The following is a 24,735-nucleotide window of genomic DNA, read 5'->3' as shown; positions in this document are numbered from 1 at the left end:
AAAAATACGAATTTTCATACATGCGTTGGTGGGATATGTTTGTCATATTAGATATTTAATATAAATAAAATAAAAATTTTCGCATGCATTTATATATATATATATATATATATATACATCCGAAAAAATTTTTGTTGCAAGTTGGTTTATAAGATGGTGGTTTAATTGGTTTATCTGAAAAAGCATTTAAAAGTGATTTAGATATAAAGATAATGAAATTAATTGAAAATTAAGAAGCTAAAATAAATTTTCAAAAATTTATCGATTTGAAATTTAGAAAAGCTTAACAAAGTAATATATAAAATATAAAAAACCATTAATTTTTAAAAATCTTCTAAAGTTGGTATTATCATTATGAAGATTATTGATTGGAAGTAATAATCTTTATGGTAAATCCAAAGAAAATGAATTCAAAGAAAGAACAAACTTTGTAAAAATATTACAAAAACACTGCTATTAGAAGTAGTAAAATTAGAGTTGTGATAGTTGTTTATTAAAACAAAGAAAAACTCTTACAACAAGAAATAGACAACTAGATTCATGGAGGTTGATGGAGTGATAGGTTTAAAAATAAATGGAACAACTAATATCTAACATCTATTAAAATATATATATATATATATATATATATATATTTCAAATATCAACATTTGACTACTTTCAGCTTTTATAGTTAAAAACATAAATAAATTTCCGGTGTTTATTACAACTAGGTAAAACTGAAACGGTACTACTAAGATTCAGATGGTATTTCAAAAATACTAAAGAATGCAGTGGGTATAGTAGATCAAGGCGTAACAGTCTCAGGTCACAGCCTTAGAATAGGTGCTATCACAGAAGGACTCAGAAAGGGTATGTCTACAACTGATCTAATGGTCGGTGCAAGACATAAAAAGGAAAAAAGTTTATTTCCTTACCTTAGATCTGAAGGCCTAGCTGGCAAGAATTTCACTAACACTCTATTTTCTCTGGACTAACCCATTGGTTTATCAACGAAATTCTTTATTGTTTTATTTGGAGAAATATGGCTAGTTGCGAGGAACGATGCAACGTTAGTATTTCGACAAATTGTAAACAATAAAATTGAGTTGATAAATAATTTTTATGCTCAAAAAAATTAAGAAACATGGTAAACACACCAAGCAAAATCATTGCTGAATAAAGTCAATGACCTAAAAGGCAGCATTTCCGAGCAACATACCTCATCCTTTGGATGAAGAATATGTTGAGTGAGCTTCTACCCATTGGTTTATCAACGAAATTCTTTATTGTTTTATTTGGAGAAATAATATTTATAATTTGAAAAATTTATCAAGTTAAATGTTCTTCATAGATTATAATAAAAAGAGTAACAAATTGATTAGAGACAAATGGGTTTTAGAGTCAGGTAACTGTTTCACCAAATTGGTGATTCAGTTATAGAACCTGCTTTGATTGGATAAAAATCTTTATTAGTGGAAGAGTCATTCTGACTTATCCTTATCTTTTCCTTGGAATTTACCATCGTTTCCTTGACCCTTATTGTTTTTCTTTTGAAACGGTTTCTTCTTAGAATACTTCTTGGTAATTCCCTTTGGACCTTGTTGCTGCTTGGTTGCTTTGTAGTAATGATATGTTGTTCTAATATTATGAAGTTCACTTTCGGCAGCAGTTTCGAAACTATTAGTAGAAATGTATCTGTTAAGGAATTCTCTACCAACATCGAAAGTGGAAACTTGTAAACCTTCTTTAAGGAAGAGGGCTTCAACTTTGCAAATCATTCTACAAAGTTCTGTAATCTCTGTCATGACTGTAAAATCAAGTGGAGAATTCAATGCATATTCCAACAATTCAATTTTGATTTGAGTTAACTCTACTAGTTTAGAATAACCAATACTGTTAATCTCATCCAATCTAATGTCTGGGGCAAACTTGGAAATCACATCCTTGTATTTAAGGAGCAAATATTGAATTCTTCTCTTGGTCTCCTCTTGTTTACGGTCTTTAAGTATCTCGGAGGATACTGCAGAAAGTAATAAATCATCTCCAATAGATGAAGGAACATTGTAAGAACTTCTAAGGTCTCTATAAGTTTGACGTAACCAAACTTCTAAAGATATAGCTTCTGGATTAACAAAATCATCATCTGATTCTTCTTCTCTCTCCTGAACTTTCTTAGTAAGTTCAGAGATATTTCCTGTTACGGTTCTCAAAACTCCAATCATTTCTTGCATTTGGGCTTTGATCACCATGATATCATGTTCAGATGAACTACTGGTAAAACTATCTCTACCTGAATTGGAAGAAGACGAATTGTTTGACGAAGAGGGTGCAGTTGAAGAACTATCCAACAATGTTGAATTGTTTAACAACGAACTGGAAACAACAGTTGAAATACCATCATCTAAGGCACTGTTAGATGATGAAACTGAAGTAAATTGTTTGCGCTTATTTCTATTAGCTACAGGTGACATGGCCTTTAACTTTCTAAGCTTCTTAGCAGCTTGTTGTTTTCTTGCTTTCACTAGTGTTATGAGGTATTCTACTTCAACTGCTGGGAGATCTTCATCAGATAAAGAGGAGTCAATATCTTGAGGCTTCTTAGCGACCATAGTATGACAATTTTTTTGAGCATACTTTCTATTATTAGTTTATTCAATTGTTGTTTTCAAGAAACACTACTTTATCTCAGTAAACTTCGATAAGAACAGGGTGGGACCTATCATTTCTTGCTTTAGAAGCAGAAGTTAAAATGTTTCTTGAAGACATTTAGTTTAGATAAATTTTTTGAACATGAAACTCAATAAATTTAAGCAAATAACATTCAATTTATTATAATCATTCAGAACACATACATTCTACACGTTCAACAAATTGTTTCACTCTAGAATTACAAAACACCAACTACACCAAAGAACAACAAGAAAACGAAAGACCTTAGCTCACCTTCTGCAGGTAGCGAGAAACGAGTTATTATTCTAACTCCTTCCACCTCAAATTCATCTAATAGTTCTGCTATGCCTTCAAGACACGAAAAAGAACAATCAGCAAAAGATATCACCTGACAAAGACTCAAACAACGCCAAGGTTGGTTCACAAAGTACTTCTACTCTCGCTTCTTCGATGGAATTGTTTGAGTCCAACCCATCTGAAGAGGTTTCTGGTAAAAGTGCAAGAGTTGCTGATGAACTAGATGATTGGTTTAAAAACCACATCATCGACTCTTACCAAAGAATGTTTGGTGAGTCATTGAAATCTGCAAGCGTTTGAGAGAGTGATATTCTTGATTTACCACTTATTCTTCAAGGATTTGAATTTATTTAGAATATTTCTGAGTTAAATCTAATCTTCTGCTGTTTTTACTTTTTCAGCAGATTTAATCGTCTTCTCTTGTTGTTTGGAGGTGATTTGGTTAAGTGAACCTCCTGATTTGTAGCTGTTAGAGAAGTTTTCAGCTGCTTCAAAGTCATTTTTAATGCCCATTCAAACACAGAAACTATTGAAAAAGTCAGCAAATGGGCTAGCAGAACCCTTAATTTTCGTAAGTTCCTCACTAGATACAATACTAGACAAGCTGGCTACAACTACAACAACTTCAACCAAGGACAAGGTAATACTTATCAATCCAACAATCAACAAGGCTACAGAAGATTCAATAATGTAGAGTTGCGAGGAACGATGCAACGTTAGCATTTCGACAAATTGTAAACAATAAAATTGAGTTGATAAATAATTTTATGCTCAAAAAAATTAAGTATATTGAAATGGTTCAAACACCAAGCAAAGCGAATATCTCCAACATTCGTCAAAGAGTTTCAGTAAGCAAATCTTCAACTTCTACCTACAAGTCAGGTTACATCCTAGTAACTGACAATGGTAGCTCAGCTTCACTCCCCTCTGTGGTTGACCCAACAAGCAAAACCTTGGATAACAACCAAGCTGGTTCTGAAAAGAACCTTGATGCTATTTTCAACGCCATCACTTCTTTGGGTGAGAGAATAAAGCATCTTGAAGCTGTTCCTCCTATTCTGCAACAAGCTAATCAACTTGATGAAGACCTTGATGAGGAATCCGCTGATGAGGATTTCACTGGTAAACATTGGGGTCTAACTACTATCAAGGAGATTAGACGTAACTACGAAGTTGGTGATAGACTATCCGATGGAGATGTCATAAGTTTTGTCTCAACCAAAACACTTCGTCATTACTCTTCCAATGAGGCGTTGTTGAATAGAGTTCAAGTTTTGATGGCTCGATTTGAATCTGTCATTCACAACTCTCGTAACTATCCTCGTCTACAAGAAATTCAATCCAAAGGCTTGCAAAAGATGATGGAAATGTTACATTTGAAGTCTAAATTATATTAAGCTCAATAACACAGTAACATTCTAAAATTGTTCTAATATGAATTGAATAAAATAGGCTATTCCATTTGTTGTTGGCTTTAATCTACTTGTTCTTAACGATTTCATTCCCAAGATCAAATTTCACATTATTATTTCATGAAACTTTCCCCACTCGATGTGTGCATTTATATATGTTACCAGATCAAGTTTCATTGTTTGATTTTGTAATTTCAACTAACAAATTAGCAAATCTTTGAATAGATTTGTTTCAAGTTTATTCGCAAATAATAAAACATGTCAATTACAGTTAGTAGCATTGTCATTATTTATATATATCCATAATTATTCAAAAAATTCAGGTTTCGTCATCTGATCCAAGAGTTATTTAGAATTAAGGGAAAAAAAGAGTGTTAAGGACTGCCTTATATAAAAAATTAAAAAAAAAGTGAAATTTATTATTAATTTGATATTTACTAATACATGGGAAAGTTACATGATTTGGAAATTTAATTTGGGCGAGTAAATAACCAATTCTTAGTCAACCCAACCGGAACTTGACCAACACAAAAGAAAAGGAATAAATTATAATAAATATGATGTTTATTATCAATTTAAATAGTACTACTAGAAGAAACTTTTTGATTTGGTGAAGTACATGATGGGTAGTATAATGTGTATTTTCAAATTTCACACATACCTTTCCCTATCATAACTTGACCAAAAGTCATCGGACAAAATCTTTTCTGATACTATTGACCATTCCGAACAATACTATGTTGACAGATTTCCAATTTGTACAGTAGATTCCACACTGATGATGAATTTAGTGAAAATGGTGATTTTCAACTAAAATTAAATTACTGAAAATTAATTTCCACAAATACTATTATTATATCGATGGAAAATATCATTGATGATGGTTGGTAAATGATCAGATGATGGTATCACCAACATGAATTTTTCCATGATGAAAAATAATTTCTAATTTCATGATGATAATTTTCCAATAAAAAATCACTATTACTACTATTATATAGATGATGTAGAGATGACGAGCTGAAATTATTGTGGTATAAAGATGTGAAACCACTCCGTAAATCATCAAAGTACATCACGTACTAGATGTTGAAATATTTTTTCTTCAAAATCCAGTCTGGTGATGTTTGGATGTGTTAGTTATTGCTTATTCTTCAGTCAAGCAAGCCATATTAAACAAACAATTGAAAGTAAGCAGAGTCAAAGTTTCAAATATAAAAGGAAAATTCAAAAAGTAATTATGTCTCATTCATTTTATTAATGTTACTAAGCTCTCTCTCCATATTTGAATTGCCACCTTGTAGTATTAAGCGGAGAGAATCTCCCGTTTAGAATAAGAAACGCCTGAATCCCGTTCATCCCGTTGCCCGTCTCACCGTTTATTTGTATCAACTCATCTAGTTCAGCATTTGCTTTCTTAGTGCACTTTTAAATTGAATTTCAAAGATAACCAACTTTTTCAACATCTTGCACATTATAGTAATCACACTCATATCAATTAATCCATATTTTTCATTTTCAATAAAAAATCAAATTTAAACTTTCCACAGTTTACTATTTACCTGAATTGTTTGAGAAGGAAACTTCTCTAAAAAAGAAGGGTAGTTCCCCAACAGTGTTTTAATCAATTTAGTCAAATTATATCATGTCATTCTTAAATTTGAGACAGAAAGAGTGTAATCTTTGATTTTAGTGATTATTCTACAATTGAGAATTTTTAGTATTTCCCTTAATTCCATTCTTGCTCCCTCTTACTGCTGACTGTCCCATTTGACAGCTTATTACATCTGACGGATCCCGTTAGACAGGATTTACCGGCACACCGTCAATTCTTTCAAATTCTTCTTCTTATAAGCTCGGCAACAGTTCAACACTATTTCATCAATCTGAACATTAAAATTAAACAAACTATTAGCTATTAAAATCTAACTTACGATTAAATTAAATTGTTTTTTCTCACTCCAGGACCTGTTATGGACTGCTCGCGAGTTAACATAATCCTCTCCGAACAGTGAGTGCATAACAGCGTCCTTGCTTATTTCTTCTTGTTCCGAGTTCCAACTGTGCTGGCATAAATGAGTGCATAACACCACTTTTTACTGGAAATAAAAATGTTAGAAGTTTATTGTGATATTTGAGCAGTTTTTGAAGACGAATGTCTTTCCATCATTACTGAAGCTTGATTCGGAAGACTTGCTCTTTTTTGCTACAGGAGCATATTGACTTTCTTCTTCTTCATCATTGGATCTTTTAAAAGCATCTGATAAATGATCAACAACCTTCTTGCTAGCAATTTTTCTGGTTTCAGGATTGTTGTTGCTGTAGGTTTCAACCGTTTTCATATTCTTCCAATCACCATATTTCTTTCTTTCAAGATCAGTCATTGCAGCAATGGTGGAAATGATGGTACCAGCTGTTTTTCTTCCTGTGTGTCCTGTATAACGAGCAAGACCAATTTTTGTGGATGTCTTGTTGGAACGAAGGTGTTCTGGTGCTCTAGCACCAGTTCTTTCTTCAATTTGTATGTCCTCTGGACATACTTCAATAACACTTTTCAAAATATCTTGGAAGAAACTGTACATGGTGTTAATACCAACTGCTTGTTTTCCGAAATAACCACCACCCTTTTTACCAACCCATCTCCTAAATACAGGACCTTTCTTGTCTTCAATTTGATCAGTGTATTTCTTAAAAATTCTAAAGGGACATATTTCTAGAACATTGCTTTTGACAATACAACCAGTGCAGGCATCTGTCTTGGTTTTTTTGGAAGTTGGATTGGTTGCAGTTTGTGAGATATCAAAATCGATTGAATCTTCTTTGAATGTTAAATGATGAAATTGTAAACAATGAGCATCATCACATCTCTTACAGCTTATTGTGGTGAATACAAAAAAAGCCTTTTTCATAATATTTGATCCATCTTCTGGGTATTGAGAGAGAACACCAATTACTGTGCTTAATGGAATATCTTCAGCACCTGCGGTGCTGTCTACACTGTTTTTCTCTAATTCTTTGATGAAACTAGACAGAACTGAATAATTGGCAACATTCTTAATCGAAAGATTGTAATTACATGCATACAGCTTTGCAAGACTGGAGTGATATTGCCATAATGTTTGACCAGTTACTTTCTTATTCTGATGGAGGAATTGAAAATAATCTTTCAACCAACCAACCTGTAAATCTTGCAGATTTACATCTGGATTTTCAAGAGCAAAATCCTTGAGTGCCATATTGTGATTGTTGTAGTTTTTCCTTGTTTTGACTGCTTGAATACTATTTTCTCCAAGAACAAAGTTGAAAGACTGCTCCCCTGTTACAGTGAGACTATCAAACTCTTCTAGCAACAGGTCGCTGGCAAGATCATCAACCTCTTGAGACATTTTTTTGAATGAATAATATCCAGAGATCAGTGGAATATTTGTTCGTGAGAAAAAGTGCTGTTCTTACTTCGCAACAAATCGCGCAAAAATCATCCACCAGCTCGTTCGTACCTCACTCGTGGTGGAAATGTTTTGCCACTGTTGCACAGTAAAGAAAAATAACATTTTATCTTTTTCACAATTATTTTTTAAACTTTGAATTTGTGTATTGACAAAAAAATTTGTTACTGCCACCAATGGGAATTCTCTAGAATATACATGTTAACTTTGCAAGAGCTTATTTCAAAAAATCAACTCTTGACACAATTAATTGGAAAATTAATCAACTCAAATTAACAATACTGTTCAATCACTTATGACAAATATTAAAAGGTTCATCCCTATCCTCAACATAGCAAGACTGGAAAATTGTTTTTTGGCTACTTGAAATCTGCGAAGTCAGTTTTTACCAGCTGATTATTTTTAGTCGCGAGTTTTTGATGTTGTCTAGCTGGTTTTGACCATCCCAGCGCTGGGATGGTAAGCTTAAAAATTCTCCACCAGCTAGTCTTGCTATGTTACTATTCTCTTAAAATCACATAACTTTATCCAAAATGATTTCCAGTGTTTTTCCCTTCTTCATTCCAGAATTAACTGAAGAAATATCATCCACTCAACTAATCATCTCAATAATACATGTGTGTATCTCAATAATGTAATATATCCACAACACACAATGTTGAAACTTGAATAGATTGGAAGAGTAGAGTCACTTTGGGATGATTAAATTTGTTGTAGCCTCTCCACTAAGTGTTAAACCAACAACAATAATACCATCCAATAATAATCAACAATTCCTGCAATTGACGGCCCTCCAACCAGAAAGGGACAAGAAACAACGATGTGATATTACCATCAACATGTTTGTGGTGGGAATTGTGTGAGCAGATGCAAGAATATTGTAGATGAAACTTTTCTATTTTTTATCAAACTTGATGAATTTTTTCCTTGTTGAAAATTACAGTAAGTTGTTCAAAGCAATGTTTGAAGGTGAAAAGACAGGAAAGTTAATTTGATTGCTAATACAATTGAAACTCCCTTTTCAATAATTCCAGTTTCGGAAATATTTCACAAAGAATCGGATGTGCCATATCTTCCCGCTTTTTTCTAGTGCACCCTCTTTAAAAGGAAATATGTAGTTTGATTCATGGTATAAATCTTGAATTTTGCATGGATGGTTTCATATCATGTATACTATATCCTGGTCATTTTTGAATATTTAATCTTTTGTTTTAATTGAGATAATTAGTGAGTTATGAAATCATATACCTTTTTGGGAAAAGTGATTTTTCGCTCAACTACTTAATATCGAATATTGAATTTTGTGGTGGTGACTTTAACCAAGCATATCCTCTTTTAAAGAGGGAGCACTAGAAAAAAGTGGGAAAAACATTGCCACAGATATGATTTGGTGTTTGATATTTTGTAAAAGTGGGTACGATTTCCTTAGAGATATGTTGAAATACATGGTCCCTGAATCAACTTTTAGCGAAATTCCTTGTTACTATACATATTACTCGAAAGGAAAAAAGCAATGATTAATTTTGAATACAAACAAGAAGATGGATTTGCAGCAATTTCATTTGAGATTAATTTTGAACGAATGATCAAGCAATCACAAAACACATGTGCTTAACACTAAAAGAATATTTTGAAAAAAAGAATATACAAAACAAAGAAAATCAACCTTAATTTTCAAAAATATTTGATGAATACCTTGTTAAATGCCCTGAAGCGAGTGTACACTCATTTAAAAGGAGAGAGCATTCAGAAATGAAAGATATTGTTGAGAAATTACCTGAATTACCTAAAATTGCAGATTCTAAACAAAATAGAATTGCAAGGAAAGGTGTAAACGAACAATCTTGGGAAGAAGAGAGATTTAAAAGTAAGCAATGGATGATTTAATTGAAATATCAACAAAGTATACTCTTCCAAATGGAAAAAAGCTTTTTAATTTACAATAAAAACCTCCTTTGTAGAAAGAAGAATCTATTTTCAACTTTTGATCCAATTTACAAAATTTCAATCCGTATTGTTTTGTAAAAGAAAATGGCCAATTTCCGAATTATCATTGGGCAACACATTTTTGAAGATTGTGCACTTTTTATGCTAGAAAATCCTCACTTAAGGTTGGAATGTATATTCAATTCGATAGATTTATTGGGAAGATATCTCAATTAGGGATACTGTTGTTTGTTGTGATGAAATTTTTGTGCTTGGAGAGTTGTGTTACGAATCATTATGTTCAAATTATTTATTCACTCAGTTGCCACTTCTTCTTTCAAAGATTAATAGTGTGTGCAGTGTGATCAGATTTCCAGGTCTTATTGCTCTCAACCAATTTTCATTCTGCATGAATTATTACCCATAAATATTGGCAATAATTTTCAGTTAATTAATTTAAAAATACAATAATAAATAGTATTTTTATTCGTAATAATTCGCATAATTTTACCAATAAAATTGAATAAAATTTATGCGTACTAAATAAATTCGGTTTGGTAATGCGAATATGTAACTATCAACAAATATGGTGTATGTGATGTGAAATTTAATTAAAAACAGAAAAATCAAGATCTTCATGATTTCAACGAAACAATACGAAATAATTGATATTGTACATCTGCAATAGTACTAATAAAAGTTTATTAATGTTCCAAGAAGATTGACTGTGTACTTTTGGCATGAATAATGATTGGTGACTATGAATACCCGAAGTTGGTAAAAACACAAAACTAGGAAAATCTGATAATAAATATATTGTTTATTATGTATTTGAATAGTAGTGATGAAAGACATTTTTCAAGTTGGTGAAGTACAGGTTGAGATATGGTGTTGAAATATATACATGTACCTAACATTATGATAACCAATAGGGAAATGTTCGGAAGTAATTTTACCTAATATATATCGACCATGCTGAACAATACTAGATTGAAAGTTTTCTAAATTATCATATAAATCTGGTAGTGATGATGATTTTAGTGAAAAATATTGAATTTCACTAAAATATTACTATTATCAGATTTATTTCCACAAATATTACTATTGTAATGATGATAAATAACAATGATGATGGTTGGTAGTTGTTCCGATGATGATGTACCAACTTGAATGTTTCCGAATAATAAAATTATTTCCAAATCATGATGAACAATTAAATTCCAAAAATTACTATTAATACTACTATTTAAATGATGATGAGATGATGTGGTGAAATTCTTGGAGTTAATAGATGTGAAACTACTCCAAGAATCAACAGAGGCATGATGTACCTGATGTTGATCCAATATTTTTGAAATATTTTTGAAAGTTCTGTTGATTGGTTTGTTAGACAGACTATAACACAATCATTAAGGGCGTACTTGCTCATTGTTTTCGTTTTTATTGGTTAAAAAAAGTATTAAAGGAGGAGAAAGAAGATTTACCACCTGAAGTATGAACCAAGAAAGAAGAACTGAATAATGAGAAGAAATCCACCTGAAGGATGGAGTGCCATTACATGGGTGGCAGATTTGTGAAAACTGTTAGCGGGCTGGCGAATTATGGGTGAAATAGAACAAAGATATCCAAAGATGATGAACATTGAATATTAAAAGAGGTACTATTTGATAAACATCATATTTGTTATCAGATTTTCATCATGTCATTCATCCATTATCTACCAAATAATTATCTATTCCATGAGAAACATTCATTAGAAGAAGCGAGCTTTCCTCAATGAAAAAATGGTACCATTTTAAACAATTTGATATATTATTTTAATTTATTATTTACAAGTATTTTACAAGACTATTTTTTAGACTTCTTTTTCTTTAAAAAGGAAGCATCTGTCCTAAATGAGTTGCAATATTTTGAGTAACATTTGTTGCAGACATTACCACAAATTAGCTTATTATTTTGCAAAGCTCGTCGGTATTTAGGTAATGTGTGTGGGGACACTGTATGAATGGTGTTGGTTTCCTCAAGCTCTGCGGAACAACCAACACATAATGAATCCAGTAGAGCTTTCACAGTATCATAATCACCAGGTTTATCCTCACCAATAAGTTCAGTAACATATTTACCATTTTTCTTTTGTGGAGAAATTATGCCAATATATTCCTGTGGAATGAGATTTTGTGAATTGTTTAAGTGGTTGGAGCAACACACTCTAATAATGGTTTTCACATAATAATTACGACCATACCATGTCTTGGTTTCAGTTTCACGAACCTTGAATACCAATAGTTCAATACCACAGACTGGAATATGTTCTACTCTACCAGTTCTATTAATGTCTAATACACTCATGTAATAGTGAGATACATGAGAAAAGAAGAAGTTGAGTCTCACTTTTTCTGCATCAATGACTGCATTGACCAAAAAATTATTCTTGGTTGTTCTTATGGAGTCTCTATCAAACATGGGTGTGACAGCTGCCAATCTTTGGAGCTTAGTTTATTCCAAGGTATTTGAAATTATCAAAATTAATATTTTCAAAGCTTTCAGGGTCAATACAAGAGCTCAATGTAATGACGAATACTTCGAAATCTTGAAGTACGTGCATAACATAGGAGGCCCATGTGGGTGTAAGAACAAGTTTCTGCCCCTCTTCGGCAATCTCTTGTAACATCACTGGAACTGAATTGTCACTGGTTGATTCTTTTTCAATTAACAGTGGTTGAGTCCATTTGAATTCTCAACCATACGCATCAAGCCTTGAATGATGCAACTAGCACCTGCCTTTGGAGGGAAGAAGATGGAAAACTTTTCCAACTTCTTTAACTTGAATTCTTCCTTGAAATACTTTCTTCTTTCCTCTACAAATTTGGAAATGTAAGAGTGTGAAATTATTTTCTTAATAATCTCTCTAAAGTATTGGCAATGAATGAAAGCACCTACAAAGCAAACCTTTGTAACTGAATTTTCAAAAATTACCAACAACAAAGGTTGTAATAATTTCTCAAACTCATTATAAATCTTTTCTTGAATATCAGCAATACCGTCAACAGGATTGGAATCTAGTGAGTCGAATTGCTTATTTAGTAGTTTGGTGGCTTCTTGAAAAGTTAAATTCTTCTCTCTCATGATCAAATTTTGAATCCATGAGAGTCCAGAAGGCCACCCACCACTATCTTTCAAAATGAATTTCTTTTGGTTTTGATCATATGACATGACAGTATAATCAGTCGTACCGTGTCCTAGGTCCAAGTACATAGTGTGTCCTTGTGAATCGGTATCTTCTTCACTATTCTTTCTTTTCCTTGTGGTATAGTAGCTGGTATGGAAAATATTGCAAACCATTTTCAAATATATGAAAGTTACTCCGTATGAACTCACCCGTGATTGTCTTACCAGACTTGAAAGAACCAGTACCAATATCCAAATATAGAATTTTGGATTTCTCTATTAGCTTAAAAAAAGGTTGTGGTAGCGGCATGTCACTGATGTCATCTAGGGAATTCAGTTCAATGTCAGATTTCTTAATAGACACACGTGTTGAGTAAATTTTTCTCGACGATCCCGAAACCGTAACTTGATCTTCATCTTGGATGTCTATAGTACATCTCTATATAATTCTGACAAATTTCTTTTTCTGCTCTCAAGAAATTGGTCAAAAGGTTCCTGGTAATCATCAAAACCACCTCTCTCTGTGGTCTCATCGTCCCTCATATTAGAAAGCATTCTATATTAAACTATTGGTTTTTTTTTATTCTTCTTTGAGTTTGTTGGTTTTAAAGTTTTCCATCAACACTTTCTGTTTTAGTTCTACTCCTTAATTAGAAAAGGACCAAACAAAACATTTTGTACCTTCAATCTATTAAATGATCACATTACAATTATTTTCTGTTCAACAAAGGTCATTGATTGATGACAGAATAATTTACAATTTTATTACAACAAGAATGTGCAGTTAAACATGGTGAAAGTTCTGTTGGAGAGAGGGAATGTGTTGACCATTCTGACATCCTCTCCGAACAGAGAAAGTGTTGAACCCATGATTGAAGGGGTCGCCCTCATTAATCCTGGAATCTTATAATCAGTCACCATCCAAGAACCAACAGGCTCATCAGATGGGGTTGATACAATTTCATAGTTGAATCTTCCTGCATTGTATGGGTAAAGACCACTGTAAAAGCCACCAAATATAACAACAAAGTTTTCTGTAACTATTAACGAACCATCTGTAACTTGGTATGGCAAAACAGAGTAAGAGTTTTCAAATACGGTAGGTTTGAAATAGGACGCTTTCAAGATATCGCTGTATGGTGCATTTGGATCTTGAGTTCTTCCCCCAAATATGTACAAATAATCCTTAACTCTAGCAATTTGACCACTATAAACACCTAGTGGTAATCTTTGTGATAGTATTTCAGGAGTGAAGGGATTAGAGATGTGGAATCTCAAAATCATGTCAGTAACGTTGAGACTTAACTTTGGGCTATCAGAGTCATCACTTAGACTAACAAGACCACCAAAAATATAGAAAAAGTCATCTACCAGTAATGATTGACCAGCTGATACATTATAAGGAAGTTTGAATCTAGTAAGCTCCCATCCACTTTCCAGATCAGATGTTTTGCATCTATGGATAGCATTAGAGATAGTGTTATTTACCACCCCTCCGTACAGGTAGAAATATTCTCCTAGTCTAAGCATATGAGAATTGTAAATTGTTCCTTGGAAGAATTTGCCAGTATTGTTTCTGTATTCTACAATCGAACCCATTGTTGGATCTGCAATATTTCTCTTATAAAGGTAAAAACCATTATCTGGAAAGATTGCAAAATTGTCCCCTACAAACTGGTAGGCAATATCATCCACTTCAAAATATGGATATCTTCTTCTTTCCATTGCAAACCCATAAAAACTCAATCCATTATAAATCCAGTCGAAGGCTGGTTGTTGTGATGAAATACGGAGCAGTTCTCCATTAGTTGATCCACCACTACCGTAATAAGTACCATTATTTCCTAAAAATACAGTTGTTCCTTGCATGACAGCCAAGTCAACAACAGTCACATATTCTGGGAGTGTTATATTTTGAGGTACTGTAAAAAGGGTGGCTGAACTAGCACCCAATTGGTATTGATTGTTATTACCCCAAGCATATAAGAAACTTTCATTGGTAAGAGCAAATGAGGTCGAAAATCTGGCATAAATCTTGACTACTGTGCTGTTTTTAAGGTAGGAAATAAGAGTAGGTTCCAACTTGTCTAGCTTGTCTCCACTTCCAAGTTGACCAACATCGTTCCTTCCCCAACCGTATACCAACCCTTTGGAAGTTAAGACAAGGTTATAATTTTCACCACACTGTATGTCCATAATAGTACCATTAAATTTGATGTTGACTCTTGTTGGTTCCATTTTATATCCACCAGAAGTACCCACACCTAATTGCCCATAAGTGTTGTCACCCATAGCCGCTAATTCATTATTACTAGTCAACAACAAAGTGTGACTTTCTCCACCACAAACCCTAATGACTGTTTGATTGAGTAAAATGCCTTTCATGTAGACGTCAACTGGTCTTGGCTTGTCAATGGTTGTTTTGTCTCCAAGTTGGCCTCTATTGTTTCTGCCCCAAGCATATGCTTTTCCATTTTCATCAATTACATAAAAAGTGTAGCCTCCAGCTCCAATTTGCTCAATTCTTTTTGGACCTTGCAAATCCCAAGAGAATAACTTGTATGGTGGCTTATTTCCACCAAAAGTACCATCACCAACAACTCCGTATTCATTTCTGCCCCAAGAATAAACTGCATCTCCAGCAAGAACCAAATTGGCATAGTTTGAGCTAACAAATTGAAGAATGGAAATATTCTTTGGTAATTCAACAGGGGTAGAGAGAGTAAAAGATGAGACACCTGCACTATTTGGTCTACCTAAAGCACCACCATTGTCAGCGCCCCAAGAATAGAGTAGTCCATTATAATGAAGAAGAATACCATGATTTTTTCCTGCAGACACTCTATTTCTAATTCTTGGTATTTTGTGAGATCTAGCATGACTAGGAAGAAATCCAACAGTCGTAGTAAAGTTCATTGAGGAAACTATCTTCCTTGTTTTGGCCAATTGCCATTTTTCTTCATTGTACAAAATGTTAGAAGCAGACTATTACCGATAAGCATTTCCAATAACTGAAGGACTTACTTTTTCTACATCATCTAGGGTGGATTGGGTGTGTAGGAAACCAAGATCAGTCAATGTGATCAAGTCATCAAGCTCCTTCTGAACCTCTTCTAGGTTTGCGTATTGTATATTCTTATTATTCAGCATTTGATAGTATTGTTCAACTGGAATTCTTAATTTTGTAATTTCATAAAAAGAAGCTTCTACAGCCTCTTTTGTAATATTAATTTTCAATTTAATTCTGGATTCTTCTATTTCTTGATTTTGACGAACGTAGTCTGTGTAAATCTGGTAAAAACTATCTCGTCTTTCTCTGTAAAATGACAGTTTGTAAAACAATTCTGAAGTTAATGTGCTATTGTATTGGGTTGTTTGAGCACTTGAAGTAACACCTATATGGACTATATGCTTCAATTATTACTTGGAGAAACTTACAAATAAAAGATATTGATACAAATAACAATACCACGGCAAGCCCAATGCTCTTTGGACTAACCTCTACATGAGTATTGCTCCAGATCATTTTTTTTTATGTTTTTTTAAAGCCTTATACAGTGTTTTACAGCCAATGGCTGTAATTTTGTACGGTACAGTGTTCAAAATGTTAAAACGGTTTTTTACCTCAATTTTTTTTGTTTGAATGTTGAATAAGGTTAACTAATTTTTTAAAGAGATATGTTTAGAAAATAAATAACTATTATACAAGGTTGTTTATTAAACCAATAGAGGAATCTTAATGAATGAGCTGACAGTGGTACTTCTGATGTTTGTCTCTGTTATCTTTGAGGCATCATTACCGTATAAATATACATTCGATCCAACAACTACTGGCGAAGTAACAGATTGAAAAGCTGGATTAGTTGGGAGCTTGTCTCCAGTAACAGACCATGAACCAACTGGATCACTTAGAGGAGCTGTAATAATATGAGGATAGTATGTACCAATAATATTTGGAGAGTACTCAGACAAATATCCTCCCATGAGGTAGATACTACTATTGGTAATTATCATTGGGCTATCAGATAAAGGGAATGGAAGCACTGAGTAAGTATTTTCCCATTGACTAATATTCAAATAAGGAGCTCTGAAGATGTCAGCAAACGCATCACCCGTGTTAACTCGCCCACCCAAAATATAGACGAAATCTCCAATTCTTGCAATATTGCCACTATAGACACCTCTTGGCAACCCACCACCACTCATTATTTCCCATTGGGTTGGACTGGAAACATGACATCTCAAAATACTTGATGAAACACCAATTGATACGAATCCTTTGTCTGTGCTATTAAACCAAGTCAAGCCACCAAATATGTAGAAAAAGTCATCCAATAAAATGGACATACCGTTTGAAACTGGGAATGGGAGCGTTGGCTTAACAATTTCCCATCCATTTTCAATATTATCCACTGGAGCTCTGTAAATAAGGTTTGAAATTGATCCATTAACAAAACCACCATAGAAGTAAACATGTTGGTTAGTTCTCAAAATATGAGTATTGTAAATGGAACCAGGGAACATCTGTGATGTTGTATTTTGATAATCAATCATTGACCACAATTCTGGAGAGGTGTTATTCCTCACGTATCCATCAAACCCATTATCAGGGTAAGAAAAGTACTTGGATCCAATAAATGCATAGCTCTTTTCGTTGAGTTGGATATATGGATAATGTCTTCTTTCCATAACTGGGTATATAGGTGGGAAGGTGTAACACTGGGTAAACTTAGTTTGGGAAGTGGTGATGTTCAACAGTTTTCTGGTACTTTCTGAAGAAAATCCAGCACCATAAAGGGTGCCATTTGCACCAAGAATTACAGTTGATCCATTCATGATTGCTATTTCAGAAGGCATATAACCATTGGGTAAGCTAAACTCTACCGGAACATTTATAAAGGTGGTGGCAATATTGCCTATAATTGCTATTTTGGAATGACCTAATTGAGAATAATCATTTTGACCCCATGAAACCATGGCTCCATTTTCCAAGAAGGCAAAATTCTCGTTGAGTCTTGATTCAATCTTGACAACTTTTCTTGTACCAATAGCTGAGAGTGTGTTGACTTTGGTTGGTTTTGTTCTTGTTGTTGTGGTATTATCTCCAAGTTGCCCATAGTCGTTAAGACCCCAAGCATACATGGCACCTCCAGTCAAGAGCACCAGGTTGTGGTTATCACCACATTGAATATCTGCAATTGTGTCATTGAATGGGAAATTGATGAGGACAGGTTCCCATTTCTTTGCAATAACTGAGGAACTAACTCCGATACCAAGTTGTCCTTTAGAGTTATCACCAAAAGAGTAAAGCATTCCATTGTTGGCAAGGACAAGAGTATGAGTCAAACCACCACAAACTCTGGTAACTGTTTGATTAAGCAAAGCACCCTTCATAAAAACGTCCACAGGTCTCCATTTGTCAATTGGAGTTCTATCGCCAAGTTGGCCAAAATCATTCTTTCCCCATGAATAGAGTTTACCATTTTCGTCAATAGCATAAAAGTTATATGGGCCAGAAGCAATCTGAGCGATTCCTTTAGGACCTTGTAAATCCCATGAAAAGACCTTCCTTGGTTGGTAATGATTCACAGTTGTACCATCAGCATCAACTCCATAGTCATTCTTTCCCCATGAATAGACGGCATCATCAGCTAGCAACAGATTTCCATAGTAAGAGTTAGTGAACTGAAGAATGGTAACGTTCTTCAATTCTACAGGCAAATCCAAACTTGGCATTGGTGTGTTAACAGATCTTCCCAAAGAACCACCCATATCAACACCCCAAGAATACAAATTACCACCAGGGCCAAGGAACAAACCATGATTTAATCCAGCAGAAATTCTATTTCTAATTCTCATAACTGGGAAATACATTACATGATTTGGGAGATAACCAACTGTAGTATTGAGAGTCATGTTTGCTGGCAATAAATCGAGGTCAGTTTTTTGCCAATGGTGGTAGCTTAGAAGTACATTCGATAATTTCTAACTGGTTCAGCAACAAAAATTGTAAAAAAACATACCTCATTGATTGAATCAATGGTTGAGTAGGCAACTGAAACAGCATGCTTAGTAACATTGATATAACTGTTAACTTCAACAAGAGAGTCCCAAGCGGCTGCTGCTTCGTTTTGTTTGGCTGAGAGAAGTATGGTATATGTTTGTTCTTTAACACCAAGCTTGTTAATAGAGGCTAGAGACCTTTCCATTGCATATTTTGTATTATAAATTATTTTCTCCTTGTAGATAATTTTGTCAGCTTCACTTAAATAATCTGTTTCAATTCCCATCAAACTTTGTCTTTTTTGAATCATGAACATTAAGGAAAGTACATATTCACTGAAAGATTGTTCTGATTGAGCCTTGACCACTACAAATACTTTAAACGTGTCAACATATTATTCCTCCACACTACTTACCAAGTCCTAGCAAAGCGAGGAGGACGCAAAAAACCACCCGTTTGTTGATGTGCGTGTTTGGGGATGGCTTGATTTTCATTGTGATGTTTTTTTCTGCTGTATTAAGCGATAAAATAATTCGTAGTGGTAATTTCATTACGACTGTACTGTACACAGCTGTATTTAAGCTGATTTGGGCGAGTGCTTACAGCAGCAAACTGCAACTACTTTTAAAAAAACAACACCCATCACATCTCCCGCTACATCACAAAATGAAGCTGAATGCCACAATTGTGGTTGTGTTACTATTGCTTGTTGCTTCGGGTAGGTTGATGTTTCTATTTATTAATATTAAATGATTATTTACAATGCTTAATATAACAGTAATCAATCAAGTATTATCAGAGCAACTCCCGTTAGATGAAGCTTACTATAATATTGCTAGTCTTAGAGAAAGAAGAGATAGTTATTATGCTGTTAATCAAGATTATTTACAACAAAAAGCAGACATGGTCAAAGCAAATATTAAAGAAAAAATCACTGTTATTAGTGAAGCTGTAAAGTACTCGAAAGAATTTATATCTGATTTTGGTATCCCTCAAGACCAATACGAAGCAATTCTTAAAAATAAGGTTACCCAATATGAGAATGTTGTTTCTGTTGAAAAAGAACTTGACAGTCTCATTGCTCTCACCAATCAAGGTTTTAATACAACATATAGTTCCTTGAAAGATCTGGTAATAGATTCCTTGAACTATTTGAATGATCCTTCTAAGTGGACCAATACTAACATTAGTACAATTCCTGTTCCGTTGCATTTTAATCTTACATATGGGTATCTGCCAAACTATGCAACCTTTAAGAAGGTTGTGCGTGAAAGAAATAGGCTATCAGCTGGAAGAGACCATGGACTTTATCTTCATGGCAATGGAAAACTTTATTCCTGGGGTGTTGAATGTGATGGATGTTTGGGTAGATTAGGAACTACTATGGGCACAGGATATGTTCCAACACTTAGTACACCAGTTGAGTTGCCAAACTATTCTACAAATGTCAATCTTACAATTCTTCAATTCGATTCTTCGTACTATAGTAACATTCTCTTGGCTGGTGATGCTGTTTACACTTGGGGAAGAAATGACTATGGCGAAGTTGGTGATGGAACCGTTGCCGTTCACAAAAAAGTACCATTCAAATTATTCTCTTGGGACTTGCAAGGTCCTCAAGATGTTGAGCAAATTGCTGCTGGTGCTTTTACTTTCTATGCCATTAAGGAAAACGGCAAGTTATATGCCTGGGGAAGAAATCATAGAGGCCAACTTGGTGATAAAACAACTGTGACAAAGGTGAGACCGGTTGATGTATACATGGATGGTGCTCTAGCCAATCAGTACATTGTTAAGGTTTGTGGTGGTTTGTCACACACTGCTGTCTTAACCTCAAATAATAGTCTGTATTCATTTGGCGACAACACATACGGTCAACTAGGTATTGGAAGCGCCTCCTCCGCTGAATATAAAATGGAAGCTGTTGCTGTAAATTTACCAGAAAGCTTTGCAGGAGAGATAGTTGTTGATTTGAAGTGTGGTGATGATTTTACAACTGTATTGACAGAATCAGGAAAAGTTTTTGCTTGGGGAAAAAATGACAAAGGTCAGTGTGGAACAGGTATCAATTCACCATACCTCACTGTCCCTACACCAATTGAAATGGCTGGTATTGGTGCTGGCAGATCTATTGTTGCCCTCTATTCCAAGTTTAGAAATTCCTTTGTACTTTGTAACGATGGAAAGTGGTTCTCTTGGGGTGATAATTCTAATGGGCAATTAGGTCACACAGGTGGTCTTTCTGCTCTTATGAATGTGGCAACAGAAGTTATTCCTCTCTCCAATGATGAATTATACAACCACAAAATTACTGAAATAACAATGATGTACAGGTCGGCTGTTGGCTTGACAACCGATGGAGCGTTTGTAGGTGCTGGATATTCCTCCCAAACCGAAAGACAATTGTTTGACGTTTTTGAACCTGTAACATCCAATTTTAGAAAAGTTTTTACCTTTGACAACACCACTGGCTTTACTCTTGAAAGAAGACATTACCCATATTTTGAAACTGATGATAAGGCCTATCAGTTTGTTGGTGATAAGTATTATCCACTTGTGGATAATGGCTTCCAGTTGTATTATAGAAACTTGAGTGACCCTATGACTTGGGATCTTGTGAATTACCAAAACAAGACAAAAAGAACCTTCCCTGGTACCATTTATAACACGCATATAGCCAGAGCTCAAGAATATATTTATTTTTATGGTGGTGTGGTGAATGGAACCCTCAGCAATAAGATTTATCGTGCTCCTGTCAGTGATATAGAGAATGGGTGGGAGTTGATGAAAAATACCTTACCATATGCAGTTGCTTCTGGTATGTCATTGGTTGTAGACGATTACATCTACATTTATGGTGGCATCTTGAACTTTGACATTTCAATTAATAATGTTACTGACATGATAATTCGTGCCCCTATCAATGCACCTTACAACTTTGAAATAGTCTCTAAAAAACTCCCACAACCTGTGTATGGTGGTAACATAGCCATGATCGGTGATTATATCTATATTTTTGGGGGTAGATCACCATCTCAAGAAGCCTACTCTGATATTTTGAGAGCTAGATATATTTTCCCCTATCTGTGGGAAAATACCTTCTCTGTATTGCCATTTACCTACTCTGATGGGCCAATGGTGGTAACAGGAGATTACATTTTCATATTTGGTGGTTATCCAAGCAAAGGACATTCAAGATCTCTGAATGATTTCAATTACAGAGTTGTTTACACTCCAACAAGTGACCCAGTTGGTTCATGGACTGTTTCGGGAGATGTTATCCCTTCTGTTTCTTCTTTCACTCCAACCTTCTCTGGTAATAATCTTTATCTCTACGGCACTGATATCAAGAGAATCTTCACCAGGTTAATGAGCAACAAGACTCACACATTGTGTACCATACCATTATTAACTCAACCATTTGAAAATAAATAAATTGTACTAGTAGTTTAATGATAATATAGAGTATTGAATGAGAATAATGAAAATGATAGGGACTTTATTCTTTGAAATGTTTTGAATTTTATTGTGGACTATTCAACTTAGAAACAGATCTTGATTAATAAATCTGTAGGCAATTATCATCTCATTTTCGTGCAGAAATGAAAAGTTTATTGCTGCTCAATCGTCCCTTATGATTGGCTTGAAACCAAAAAAAATGTTGAGCACATTTGGGAGATACATTATGCACAATCTTCTTCTAATATTCTCCAAATAACTTCTAGTTAAGGTTTTTGAAAGTCTTACTGTGAATACAGCCTTAACACAGAAATTACAGTGATTTGCGGTGCACAACTCAGAAAAAAAACGAATGATGAAGACCCTCAACGCTGGTTTGCGGTCTAAATTGCAATGTGTGTGTGTAGCTTTTTGTAGGTTGTATATTTCCGCTTACTATAAATTTTTCATAGTAATAATTTGCTTCACATTGAGTGTACATACATTTGATGCCTCAAATGATCAACAACAACATGCTGTTGAACTTGTAAAAGGATGGAAAGAAAAACAAAATAGTTACAATAGAGTTCTGGTTGGACTCGAAAAGCAAAAGGAAGATTTTTACTCCTCAAAGATAATGCAAAAGCTAGTGAATATGCAAGAAGCACTTGATGGAGCTTCAATGATATTGGATGACTTGGGAGTTAATCAAACAATGTTTGATCAAATGGTCACATCAAAGAAAAAGGACTGGAAAAGAGCATTGAGCATGGAGGTGGAATTACTAAATGTCATTACCTTGGCTGATAACTCACAAAGAATATTGGGAGAGAATAGTTTTAATATGATTAATGTAAGTTTATTTTGAGCATCGACAATTTAGTTTTGTAAAGAACTTCACCGAAGCTATCTATGGAGAGGAATTATTATTCAGACAAAACACTTTGAACTTTTCAATGAACCACCAAATGTATTTCAACTCTAGACCAGGTATTTTTCCTTCCTATGAATATCATTCTTCTATTGTCAGAGTGAGAAACAGAATTGTTGCAGGTGCAAATCACGTACTTGTACTAATGCCTAATGGTAAATTATACTCGACTGGTGTCTACAATAATGGAAATTTGGGAAGAACAAGTCAGGATTCTAGACTCCTCTACAATAACCCTGTTGAAGTTCTTGACGAATTAGAAATTCTTCAAATTGAAGCTCAGAGAAATAGCAGCATGGTGTTGACTACGAATGGTCTCTATGTTTTTGGTTTAAATGATCGTTCACAATTAGCAACTGGTGGAACTAAATCTGTGTTGAAAGCAACAAAAGTTCATGGTTTTAACTTTGACACTAAAATAGTTCAAATTGCTATGGGTAATTATGCTTCGTATGCGATAGATGAAAATGGAAAATTGTGGGCATGGGGAGCTAATGATCAAGGTCAAATTGGTGACAGAACTTGGGATGAAAAGAATAGACCATTCTCTGTTTATAGATACGGAGCTTTAGCAAATCAAACAGTTGTTAGAGTTTGTGCTGGAAATGGTAGTGTACTTGCTTTAACATCAACAGGTAATCTGGTAGCAATTGGAGACAACACATACGGTCAATTGGGTACTGGTGATTACGTTTCAAGTGGTGAGCCTGTTGTTGTAAAGATGAAACCATTCCAAAATGAGACAATCAAAGATATTCAATGTGGTATGTTTCATAACCTTGTCCTTACAGCCAGTGGTAAAGTTTTTGCTTTTGGTGGTAATATGTATGGACAAGTTGGAACTGGTAACACAACAAACATACCAATACCAACTTTGATTTCTGGTATTAACTGCACCGTAACCAAGATCCACACAAAAGGTCATGTGAGTTTTGCTGTTTGTGCATCTAAACCAGGGTATTTTTATTCTTGGGGATTGAATGATATTGGGCAAACAGGTGCTGGACTTTCTTATGGATTAAAAATTCTATCGCCCAAACTTGTAAAATACTCAGCTCACCCAATTGTAGATATTACTTCCAATGTTTATAATTCCTTCCTTTTTCTTGCTGATGGATCCATTCATGCCACAGGTGGCTGTTTTAATACCCAGTTTTTCCTTGGACAAGATTGCTTTGAAACCGTTCAAACAAAGAAGTTTGCTTTCTCTATTAACGGACTTTTCACTCAAGTACGACACCAAACCAACATGCAATTATACTGGTATCAGAGAAAACCAGTTTATTTCGAAATGGGTGATATTGCATATTTACTTCAAACAGAGAACACTCTTCCAACAAGAAGAAATAACGGGTTCAATATGTACACCACAAACGTTACAGCAAATGACATGGTATGGAATATGATTGAGTATAATGAAACTACCAACACTGGTTTTCCTCACTCTATTTATAATACACA

General features: G+C 34.2%; 7 protein-coding genes across 7 annotated transcripts; 2 read left to right on the top strand and 5 right to left on the bottom strand.

The window, feature by feature from the left end:
• Positions 1-1,463: 1,463 nt before the first annotated feature.
• Positions 1,464-2,591, bottom strand: NAEGRDRAFT_49700 (uncharacterized protein; the record flags this gene model as incomplete). Its single annotated transcript, XM_002676131.1, has 1 exon — positions 1,464-2,591. One exon carries the CDS (start codon positions 2,589-2,591, stop codon positions 1,464-1,466), a length of 1,128 nt encoding a protein of 375 aa, XP_002676177.1.
• A 1,152-nt stretch (positions 2,592-3,743) lies between these two features.
• NAEGRDRAFT_49699 (uncharacterized protein) lies at positions 3,744-4,346 on the top strand (the record flags this gene model as incomplete). Its single annotated transcript, XM_002676203.1, has 1 exon — positions 3,744-4,346. The coding sequence occupies one exon, from the start codon at positions 3,744-3,746 to the stop codon at positions 4,344-4,346; it is 603 nt and encodes a 200-aa protein (XP_002676249.1).
• A 2,129-nt stretch (positions 4,347-6,475) lies between these two features.
• Positions 6,476-7,747, bottom strand: NAEGRDRAFT_49698 (uncharacterized protein; the record flags this gene model as incomplete). Its single annotated transcript, XM_002676130.1, has 1 exon — positions 6,476-7,747. One exon carries the CDS (start codon positions 7,745-7,747, stop codon positions 6,476-6,478), a length of 1,272 nt encoding a protein of 423 aa, XP_002676176.1.
• Positions 7,748-11,581: 3,834 nt separating this feature from the next.
• On the bottom strand, positions 11,582-12,082 carry NAEGRDRAFT_68508 (uncharacterized protein; the record flags this gene model as incomplete). Its single annotated transcript, XM_002676129.1, has 1 exon — positions 11,582-12,082. The coding sequence occupies one exon, from the start codon at positions 12,080-12,082 to the stop codon at positions 11,582-11,584; it is 501 nt and encodes a 166-aa protein (XP_002676175.1).
• Positions 12,083-12,442: 360 nt separating this feature from the next.
• NAEGRDRAFT_68507 (uncharacterized protein) lies at positions 12,443-13,075 on the bottom strand (the record flags this gene model as incomplete). The annotated part of the gene is made up of 1 exon (XM_002676128.1): positions 12,443-13,075. The coding sequence occupies one exon, from the start codon at positions 13,073-13,075 to the stop codon at positions 12,443-12,445; it is 633 nt and encodes a 210-aa protein (XP_002676174.1).
• Positions 13,076-14,848: 1,773 nt separating this feature from the next.
• NAEGRDRAFT_34255 (uncharacterized protein) lies at positions 14,849-18,637 on the bottom strand (the record flags this gene model as incomplete). The annotated part of the gene is made up of 2 exons (XM_002676127.1): positions 14,849-15,435; positions 17,947-18,637. Coding segments are annotated over 2 exons (1,278 nt in total), but the record flags the coding sequence as incomplete, so codon positions are not given.
• A 1,651-nt stretch (positions 18,638-20,288) lies between these two features.
• NAEGRDRAFT_34281 (uncharacterized protein) lies at positions 20,289-24,109 on the top strand (the record flags this gene model as incomplete). Its single annotated transcript, XM_002676202.1, has 2 exons — positions 20,289-21,015; positions 23,658-24,109. Coding segments are annotated over 2 exons (1,179 nt in total), but the record flags the coding sequence as incomplete, so codon positions are not given.
• Between the last annotated feature and the right edge of the window lie 626 nt (positions 24,110-24,735).

The sequence above is a fragment of the Naegleria gruberi genome, assembly GCF_000004985.1.
Source record: "Naegleria gruberi genomic scaffold NAEGRscaffold_29, whole genome shotgun sequence".
NCBI classification, from domain to species: domain Eukaryota; phylum Heterolobosea; class Eutetramitea; order Acrasida; family Naegleriidae; genus Naegleria; species Naegleria gruberi.
This window is presented reverse-complemented; position numbering and strand designations above follow the sequence as displayed.